The sequence below is a fragment of the Penaeus vannamei genome, chromosome 26 (genome assembly GCF_042767895.1).
Source record: "Penaeus vannamei isolate JL-2024 chromosome 26, ASM4276789v1, whole genome shotgun sequence".
Lineage (NCBI taxonomy): Eukaryota > Metazoa > Arthropoda > Malacostraca > Decapoda > Penaeidae > Penaeus > Penaeus vannamei.
Genome location: NC_091574.1, coordinates 18,489,973 through 18,501,428, shown reverse-complemented (window position 1 = coordinate 18,501,428; position 11,456 = coordinate 18,489,973). Strand labels below are relative to the sequence as shown.

At 37.9% G+C, this 11,456-nt stretch overlaps 1 protein-coding gene across 1 annotated transcript; it reads left to right on the top strand.

Annotated features, from left to right (window-relative positions):
- Positions 1 to 2,236: 2,236 nt before the first annotated feature.
- On the top strand, positions 2,237 to 10,509 carry LOC113820333 (ADP-ribosylation factor 6; the record flags this gene model as incomplete). Its single annotated transcript, XM_027372666.2, is given in 3 exon segments — positions 2,237 to 2,433; positions 3,237 to 3,435; positions 5,238 to 10,509. Coding segments are annotated over 3 exon segments (528 nt in total). The 3' UTR covers positions 5,381 to 10,509.
- Positions 10,510 to 11,456: the final 947 nt, after the last annotated feature.

The window sequence follows — 11,456 nt, the reverse complement described above, 5'->3', positions numbered from 1 at the left end:
GAGGGAGAGAGAGAGAGAGAGAGAGAGAGAGAGAGAGAGAGAGAGAGAGAGAGAGACGCTTGAAGGAGGGAGAGTGAATGAATGAAAGAGAAGGGTAGGGGGTGGGGTCGGGAGGGATAAGGGGCGAGCGAAGTCTGAATAATTAGCGTCCTCTCCTGCGCGGGTCCAATGCAGAGCCGGGGAGAGGCGAGTGGGGCCCACTCTGGTGTCCCTCTCGCTTCCCTCTCGCTTCCCTCTCGCTTTCAGTCGGGGCCCCTTTGCTCCCTCGCTTTCTGGCCCCATTTTGGAATCGGTTTAATCTTATTTCACCGGAAGTTTTTGGGTTGTTTTGCGGGCGTGTAGTATATGGTTATGTTGTATTTGTTGTGTGTGCTTGTTGTTTTTGATCGTTTTTGTCACTTTTAAGTTGTTGTGTTATTGATGGTGGTGATGACAAACGTTTTCATCATGGATATCATCATTAACACCCATCATGAACTTCACCAACATCATTACCACCACCCCACCACCACCATCATACCATCGCCACTGCCACCACTATCGCCCCTCTCACCATTACTACCGGTCTACAACCTACCAATACTATCAGCTATCGCCACTTACACCAACAATAACACCAATACCAACATCAATCACCACTAGTACATCCGCCAGTACGATCCCCATACCACCACACTACCACTAGGCCTACCACCACCAACCGCCACCAACCACCAACATCAACAATAAACCACTATCACCACCACCCCTACCACCAACACTGAACCATCACCATCAACACCAAACCACCACCACCACTACGACAACCCCCCCCCCCCCTCCCTTCATGATCGACAAAACGCACCAGGAAATTGCACCTTAGCCAGTGAATTATTGTAATCCGGATTCTCAGTCATGCATTGTTGTGGTTCTTTTTTCGTTGCTCTTTAGTTCCTCTCTCATATTTTTGGTCCATTAATCTTCGACGTGGAGAAAGTGTGGGAGGGGGAAGAGAAAAAGAATTGGATTGGTTGGGGAAAGAGTGTATGTGGGAGGAAGGAGGGAGGATGGAAGAAGAGGAGGAGGAGGATAGAAAAAAGCAAAGAGGAAGGAGAGAAACGGGAATGAGAAGAGAGGGAGGGGAAGGGGGACTGGCGGTTTTGGCACTAGGGAAAATATTGCCTTCATATGGTTATTTTGTCAGGTCTGTTTTGTATTTTTTTCCACTTATTTGGTTGAATCCATATTTTTTCTTATGTAATCTGCTCTAATTTTTGTTAGTTTATTTAGTTGTTTTGCAAAATGCATTTACCTGTTTATTTTGTTTACAAGATGGTGACAATAAAAGTACACAGATTGAAAGGAGAGAATAGAAACATCCGTTGTTATGAAAATGAAACTAGCCACAATGAGAATAGAATATAAGCGTGACGTTTCAAACACTTCACGAGTTCCTCTTCAGACAAAAATACACAGAGACACACACACACACAGCGACACACACACACACAGTGACACACACACACACACACAGTGACACACACACACACAGTGACACACACACACACAGTGACACACACACACACAGTGACACACACACACACAGTGACACACACACACACAGTGACACACACACACAGTGACACACACACACACAGTGATACACACACACACACACACAGTGATACACACACACACACACACAGTGATACACACACACACAGTGATACACACACACACACACACAGTGATACACACACACACAGTGATACACACACACAGTGACACACACACACACAGTGACACACACACACACAGTGACACACACACACACACAGTGACACACACACACACAGTGACACACACCCACACAGTGACACACACACACAGTGACACACACACACACAGTGACACACACACACACAGTGACACACACACACGCAGTGACACACACACACGCAGTGACACACACACACGCAGTGACACACACACACCCACATACACACACACGCACATACACACACACACACACGCACACACATGCACACACACGCACACACACGCACACACACGCACACACACACACACACACACACACACACACACACACACACACACACACACACACACACACACACACACACACACACACACACACACACACACACACACACACACAGAGGGGGGGATGGAAGTGGTTAATAAGGTATAGCGCTAAACCCAGACATCATTAACAATATTTGTCTTTCTCCTCCAGGGGCGGGCAGGATGGGCAAGCTACTGAGCAAGATCTTTGGAAACAAAGAGATCCGCATCCTGATGCTTGGCTTGGACGCGGCGGGCAAGACCACCATCCTGTACAAGCTCAAATTGGGCCATTCGGTCACTACTATCCCCACAGTCGGCTTCAATGTCGAGACAGTAGCCTATAAGAACGTCAAATTCAATGTTTGGGTAAGTCCAGTTTACCCATGGATTTTCTGCTTTCTGTTTTGGGAGGTCTGATCTGCAGTTCCTCCGATTTACTCTTTCTCCTCCCATTTCTTTCTTTCTGTCCCTTCATGTTCTCACGTTTGGTCATTCATGCTTTTTGTCTCAACTTTCGTACTTTCATTTTTCCCCCAAGTTAATGACCCCCCACCCCTCCACCACTCTCCCTCTCTCCCTCTCTCCCTCTCTCCCTCTCTCCCTCTCTCCCTCTCTCCCTCTCTCCCTCTCTCTCTCTCTCTCTCTCTCTCTCTCTCTCTCTCTCTCTCTCTCTCTCTCTCTCTCTCTCTCTCTCTCTCTCTCTCTCTCTCTCTCTCTCTCTCCCTCTCCCTCTCCCCCCCCTCCCTCCCTCCCTCCCTTCCCCTCTCCCTCCTCTCACCCTCCCTCCCTCCCTCCCTCCCTCCCTCCCTCCTTTTCCATTTCGTATTTTCTCTTTTCTATTCTAACTCTTCCTTCTTTCTACGCACTTTCCCTTTTCCCTCTTCCTTCTTTTCACGCTGCCTTTTCTTTCTCTCCCCTCCCACTCTTGCATTCCCTCTCAGCCCTTCTCTCTCTCTTTCAACCTCTGAATGTTAAATTAGATTTAAGAAATTAATGCCATGAGAAAATATCTTGTATGTTATAATGGAACATCATCATTTACTAGCCTAAGTAAACACTATACAACTACAACTGCTGCTACCTGATGGAGCACAAAGTCTCGCATCAGTAATTATTAGACCTGATTACCCCACTGACCCCCTTCCCCTCCACACCCCGTGCCCGTACAGGATGTGGGCGGGCAGGACAAGATCCGGCCACTGTGGAGACACTACTACACGGGTACGCAGGGCCTCATCTTTGTGGTGGACTGCGCAGACCGGGACCGCATGGACGAGGCGAGACAAGAACTCCATCGCATCATTAATGACAGGGAGATGAGGGACGCTATTATCCTGGTGTTTGCCAATAAGCAGGATTTGCCCGATGGTGAGACCTTATACTTTTCTTGTTATCTTATACTATTCTCCTAATCTCTGTGTGTAGGTAGTTGCATCTGCTTCCAGTTGTTTGCTGCTGGTGTTCAATTGTTGGTTTGATTAGAAATGTATTTAATTTTCAGAGGTATGTGGAAGTAACCTGGTTGTCAGAAGTGTGAAGTTTGTGTGTTAGTATATTCATGTAAAGTAGACCTATTCATTTCAAGCATTTTTTTTTTCTTTCTCATTGTCCCAGGAACACAGCTTCATCACAAATATTTAGTTTCTGAAAAGTAACTTACCAATAATCACTTGAATGTCACATAAAGGGTGTGCTACCTCATCTTAAGTTTTTTGCATGTACACATATATACTACATTACATTCTATATCTGACAGGATAGTTTTTTTTTTTATGTGTGACAAGCATTTCATGAATATACTGTAATGTTCAAACTTACATGGTGAAACAGCCACAGTAAGTCATTGAAGAATCTTTTGTTTAAAATTATCCTTATTGTAAGCAGAATAAAGTAAAGATTATAATACTTTGATTTTAGCCTTAATGATTGACTTCTTGTTTGTGAAGGGCCATTAAAACCTTCATAGGGGTAAAGGATCAAATACATTTCGTGTGCTAACCAAAGATTTTCCTTTTTATGTCAAACATTTGCAATGCACACATGAAAATTATTAGCTCTCTATATGGAGAAAAGTAATATATATATATATATATATATATATATATATATATATATATATATATATATATATATATATATATATATATATATATATATATATTTATTCCATTTGGTAATAAATATTAAAAAGTACATGTTCAAGTTCCTTTTATCAGTAATATGCTGTCTCTCATTGAAAGTGAAATAGTACTGAAAAATTATATAGTGTCAAGGCTTTAGTGAGCAATTTTTTTCACCCTTGGTGCAAAGCCCACATTAATAACCATCTGATTTGAATACAGTTTTTTTTTTTTTTTTGAAGTGCATCTGCATAGGTTAACTAGTATGGAGCCCAATTTTTTTTATTGGGAAAGATTAATGATAATAACAGCTATTAAAACAAGATTCATCAAAAGCTAAAAAACAAAATACAATTTTTGGGCCAACAGATTGTTGAAGGTATTCGATTAAAGCTGATCATTAGTGTTTTTCATTTTCATATGGCTGGCTGTTTTTGCTCTAGATCTGTATCAAAAACTTAATAAAAAAAAGTTTTAGCAATGGTCTTGTAAGTGGGTAGGGGTCAGCTCAGATCTATTGCCCATAATTCTACATTATCATTTATTTACCTCACACTACTATATTTTTATAGCATTCTAAAGCCTTGTACGTCAAGATCAAGACACACCTCATTATCTATAGGTTTTCAAAATGGTAAAGCTCCTTAATGTACTATTCATTGGATGAGTAGAATTTCTTTTCTAGATATATATGCTTTCTTCCTTCTTTGTGTCTGTCATTTATCTACTTCGCTATCATTATCTTTCTTTGTATTATTATTGTTATTTTAGCTTTCATTATTATCATTGTCATTATTATTATTATCATCGCTATTGTTTTTTGTTTTGTATATTCATATATTATTTTTATGTACAGAAATAATTCTAATGGTCAATGTTTTAAGATTTTTTAAGATAAAGAGGTAATAAATTCTTTTTGCATTATTATTAGTATAAAGTTACTATAGATTTTGATTAAATTTATATTCTACAGAGCTGTTTTTATTGATAATTTGTATTATATAATTTTTTTACCATACAATTCACTCATTTCTCTATTCACCTCCACAGCTATGAAACCTCATGAAATCCAGGAGAAGCTAGGCCTAACCAGAATCAGGGATCGCAACTGGTATGTCCAGCCGTGCTGCGCAACCACAGGTGATGGGCTGTACGAGGGCCTTACGTGGCTCACCAGCAACCACAAGTCATGATGCTTGGGCCGGGCTCCCAGCTCTTAGCTTCCATAGTCAGCTCGGCAGACAGGGATGGCTCCTCGGATTGTGACGGATGGACGGCCTATGAACTAACTAGTGGTCAAGGGGGAACAGGGGGGAAAGGGTAGGGGTTCAAACTCTTTGAGGAGGACGACAGTGTGGTTTAGGAACTGGTGCCTCGTTAGATTAGGCACAGGAAGGTGGCTGAATGGCCCTGTTCATGAGACCCAGTAAGGGCATTGGCTTGCCTTGATTGCAGTGGTGCCAGGCATGTCAGGACCAAACAAGAGAGAATTTTAAAAGAGAAGAAGGAAAGAAAAGAAGGAAGAGGTAAAAGAAGGCATAAAAGTGTCGTTGAAAGTCCTGCATGTCTGAGGCAGGAACTAAGTGCATTGGACATGCAAACATATAAGGGATTTCTGGCCGTGAAAGTTGCAGCTCTCTCTCCTCAGCAGCTGCTGCTCCAAGGGATGCCATCTCCAGCTGCCAAGTGTGAATAGGAGTATCATTATAAATAAACTAAATAATATTTAACGAGTGTTAATGTATATTTTTGATCTATTAGTTGGATATGATTTTATCTACAAAAGACTGCCAAATAAGTATGGATAATAAGACTTGATCTCTATTGTACCCTGCACTAGCTAGAAAGACTACAATTATGAGTTAATTCATGATTTTATAGGAAACACTGTTAAGCATTCTCAGAGCAAATACTTCTATAAAAAGATTATATCAGCCAATTAGATTAATTACTTACAAAGGTGCATCCACTAATCTTGATGTTTGTTATCAATCTCAAGTTTCATTAGACCATCTTAGATTCTAGTATTGGTCATTTCCATTGGTTTTCTCATTTCTTTTTCATTTAATTTTTTTTCACATGCAATACGTCTTACACATTTGTACACTTATTTTCTCTTCCACTCGTTCTTCCCGGGCACAAACTTTTAAAAAGTTAAAAAATAGAAAGAGCTCGAGCACTGCACTATTTTCTAACATGTGTATATAGGATCCATGGTGCTCTCCTGAGGTCCCCAGAGAGGAGAGGCGCTCAAGTTGTCGTATTGATAAGACTTTTCTATATTTGTGTATGTTATGTTTTGTTTTTGTTTTTGCCAAGAGGGAAGCCAAGGGTTCCATGACGGACAACCTTTCAACGTCAGGGTTCAGTCATTATCACACTGTATTTAAAATGTGTGTGCATGTATTATGAAGGGAATCTGTGTCTGTGTGTGTTGGGGGATAGTTTCTTTTTTTACACACTTAAAAGATAGCTTGATTATTATAAAAGAGATTGAAAAAGGCTTAAAAAAAAGATGGTTCTGTATATATAATGTGCAAAGTAGTCGGTGCATGAGATGCTTCTGCATGAAATGTTTAGGTCTGCAGTTGCTCTGAGATTTTGATTGCAATTGGTTATTTATTTTTTCCCCTTCCTTGTTTTTTCTTCTTTTTCATTTGATGTTTTTTGTTTCTTGTGTACTGCATTAAGACCTACTTTATAGTTCTTCTGATGTGAAGTTTTATTAAGAGCAAATTTTTTTCTGTAGTTTTTGAACCTGGATGCAAAAATATTTACCAGTGATAAAAGTATTTTATGTGTATATATACTTGTCTATGTATATGTACATGTATGAAACAAGTTAGTGGTTGCTAAATTTGTATTGTGAAAAAGAGGTTTACCTTTTTTTTCTTTCTTTTTCTTTCTTTTTTGGTGGGGGGTTGCCTTTTGAAAAAAGCACACCAAAAACTTTGGATTCTAAAGGCTTTGAAATACATCCAGGTACAAGGTGTTTTATGAAAAGACATGGGCTATGGGAAAGGTGAAGACACTGAGCAAAGGTCACAGTACAGCACCACAAGAGGCTCTCTGCCCAGACTGTGTTTGGCAACTTGTTTCCGTTAACTTTTTTTTGTCTGTTATCTTAGGCAGTGATGTGTCTAAATTTGAAGGGATTGAAGTTTCTAGAACACAGGGTGTGTGTGTGTGTGAACACTTAACAAAAGAGGTGTTGCATTTGAAAATGCAATATCAATATATGTACACAATGACATTGTAGTTACTGATAACCTTATAGGTTACACAAACTTACATTAATGCTGTAAAAAATTGTTTCCCCTGAGCAAAGTAAACTTTTTCTGCACTGCCAGTAATCCCATTATCCTTGCCAGAGTTAATAAATTCTTGTAGATCTTATTTGAATGTTTTCACACCAGCTTTGATGTCTGAATACTAATCCTTTTGTTTGCGAGATGTAGCTCTTCTCAAGTAACTCCTGTGATGTTCATTATTACTATTTTTCTTTCCTTTTTCATTTAGGGGAGTAGTAGTAATTGGCTAAAGTATGTTAAAAGTATTGTTCTCAAGTATTACACTAGCAGAAGCAACCAAGACAGTGTTCATTTCTGGAGTAGATTACAATGAGAGAGATGGGAGGCGGAGGAAGAGGTGGTGTAAAAGGGCTTTTGAAAGATACATAGATTTAATTTCTTTTTTATATATATATATATCGCAAACTGAAATGACAATATATTGTTAGCTTTGATATGGAAGACAAGAAAACTCTTTCAGCTCGGTAGTTATAAAACACTTCTTATATAACCAGTCTTACTCCCAATCATCGTTATTTGGTGATAACCCCTCCTGTAGAACCGAGTCATGTAGCAAATCTTTGTATAGTATGAAGCACAATTTTTGAAAAATATATTTCCTGATCATTATTATTATTATTATTATTTTTTTTTTTATTGGGGAATACTATTTCCCTCTCTCATTGCAGGAAGTTGTCACTGTTGCTTTTCCTTCATATGGGTTATTAGGATCTTTGTGAAAGGCATTGTTTCATATTAGAGCTGCTTTTTGCTTTTCTATTTAATTTTGTCACTTTTTTCATTTGAGGCTGTATTGTATGATATATCCCTTTACTGTCCTTTAGGTGTACTTGAAGAGAATATGTTTTGTAACCTCTCTTTCCCTGTTTCTTATCAAAAAATAAAAAAAGAAAGAAAAAAAAACCTAGTGAATAGCAGAAACAAAGTGAAACACTTGTAATTTAATGGAGAAATGAACAGGGAATGTGAAACATTCTGGGATACTTTGGGATACTGAGCTCTGACATATTCATGGTCATCAACTTTAATTTTTAAGTACAGTTTGAGAGAGTATGATTTCCAGTGGGACTTGTATGCCAACATAGGAGTGTGTCCGTGTAACTCGGGATCACCATTTGGCAGTAAAAAAAGAAAAAAAAAAAAAGAAATTAACGGCTTGACTTTCTCAGAGGAAACAGATGGTTTCCTCCGCTTGTATAAGAAAGCATGCTCAACTTGGCCACTCCATCAAAAGAAAATGAAACTGGGGAGAAATAATATTTAAAAAAAGAGAAAGAAAAAATAACCATTTTGTTACTCTTGTTATTATGTTTTACTTGTATATGATGTAGTTTGTTGGACTTTGGTATTCCTTGTTGTCTACTCGTGTATTATGCTGTATAAACTATTTTTTCATTTCCTTTTTACACTATGATTGTTAATATGTGAAGTCCATGTCCCATAATGGTGTCTTTCTCTCCTTTAGGTAAGCACTAGAAAACAATCATGAAGAAATGTAAAAGTTGTTATTATTATTATCATTATTATTATAAATATTCCTTTGTCTTTTCTTCTTTCAGTCTGGTGTACATTTTTAGTGACATTTTAAGTTTGAAGACATTTTGTTGTGCATATAAACCCAAAATATGAGCTCCCTAGCTAATATCTATACATGGAAAAATAAGTCACTGTTTTTTATGGCAGAATAGGAATATAGATTATAAAGACTTCATTTTCTAGCTGGTTGCAAAATCTCTTCAACATATTGGGAAAAGAAGAAGAATGTTCATCGTACTTATGAAAGTCTAAAAGTATGTGACAGATTTAGCTTGTTCTTTGATTGAACTCTCATCAGGAATCCTTTTCTAATAATAATTATTATTTTTTATTTTATTTTATTTATTTATTTATTTTTTTCATTTGCTGTAGTAACATTTTGTTAATTGTGTAAATAACAGTTGTATGTTTCCATTTCATTTTGTAAATATAAAATACCAGATGTATTTTTTTTTTTCTTTTTTTTTCTCTTGTAGGATGGTCTTATATTGCAAGGATTATAATGTAACGGGTTTCTTTTGAAAACCCACATTTTCTGAATGTGCTTTGCTGATAGCCAGAGTGATAGGGACTTTTTGCTTGTATGCGCCATAGAGAGTTTACATCCCAGCTGGTGAGGGACTTGAAGCTCACCAGCACAACTCATATCAGGAGCTTTGTGACGACACAGCTTTAGAGCCTCAGCTACCTACCATTGATCAAAACCACTCTCAGATGTCCTAATTTTTGTATATATGTGTCAGCTGAGCACCGTTCCATTCCCTTTCAACACAGTCCTGCGTGCATAATTGGGTTCATCCAAGTCTGCACATATGCATCGGCAGTTATGGCTACTGATCTCTGCAGTATGCTTTATCTGATGCCTTTCTCTCCAGTGGTTGTGCCATTAGGGAGAGAGAGCTGAAGGAAATCATAGTTAATTTGATAAATGTAAAAAGGCGAGAAATATTTTAATCTTTGGGATTTAATTCTTACTACAATATTGATCTTTTTTTTCCAGAAGGTATCACTTGATTTATAATTTAGTGTATAAGAAACATTGGCTGTATAATTCACTGGAGAGTAAGTGGAATGACTGTTATACCAGTGCTTTTAACACATTGTCACAGTATTGGCATGTAACAAAACATACCAAGTAGTTTACTTTATGGATAATGGTGTGAACACAGTTTGTGCGAGTGTACCTGACAATGGCGACAGTGATGCAATTGTATTTGTAAACAAAGTAATCAAGATGTATATAGCAAAATCTAACTGTGTATGAATCTGATGCCTTGAACTTCTGCTTACAGAGATTGCATATTATCACACATGCTCAGATTATGATTATTATTGTTTTTTTTTATCATTATTTATATTTTATTTTTTGCTTCTCCCCTTTTCTTTTATTTTATTAGCAAATGTTTGCAGCAAGGACCATCCTGATACATTTTCCAGTGTCACTAATGAATATATGAATTAAATTTTATGGTCAATCCTTGGTTTCAATTTACCATTTTTCTTTTCATCATATTTTTTGAAAATAATGTAATACAATATCACATTGTAAATACTGCACAATAAAGATGCCTTGTATGTTTGATTTATTAGCTTAAGATTAACACATAGTTTATATACATAGCAACAAACTAATTTTACTTGTAATCCTGCTTTACTGTAAGTACAGAACTTTGTATTCATATCATCCTTATGAGGATTTTGAAAAATGCTTGAATATAGAATGAAGGGATATAGTATGTTGGTGCTGACCTAGTTCATTTAAGTAGCAGAGGAACATCTTGGTCAATTTTATCAGTAATTTGGGAAGTTGGGGACTGAGGAAAAAGAACTAGAATATATCCTCTACATACCTGACCCTTATTGTACAAAAAGTGAGAGACAGACATCAATTTTTTTTTTTTTTTTTTTTTTTTTTTTTTTCTCAAAAAGTATCTCTCCCACACCTTCCTCTTTATCTGTTCCTCAGATATCCATCTCCTCTTCTCCTTATAAGAGAACCTTTGTTTCTCAGTCCTCTATACCAGATTCCCCTCCAGAAAACCTTGCAGACATCCAAAACTTCTTAAAGATAACCCAAGGGAACACTGCACTCCCTCATCCACCCCCCAATCCCTCTGTTCCTACCCCTGATACATTTAAAGTATTTGCAGATATTCATCCTCCTTCCCAACTTCCCTCCACCCCCCCTCTTGCTTCTTATAACAACCTGTTCTCCTTCCTCAGATGCATAAATATCCTTAACTTGATCTAATTCTCTTACCTAACACCATAACCCTTTCCCTCATCAACCCCGCTACTCATCTTCAACTTTCTAACATTACTCTAGGTAGTTGACACATAGCAACTATCACCTGACATCACCCTTTACTATACCTGCCTATAGTGCTATATGACCTTAGATGTCTAGCACATTTATTTCGCC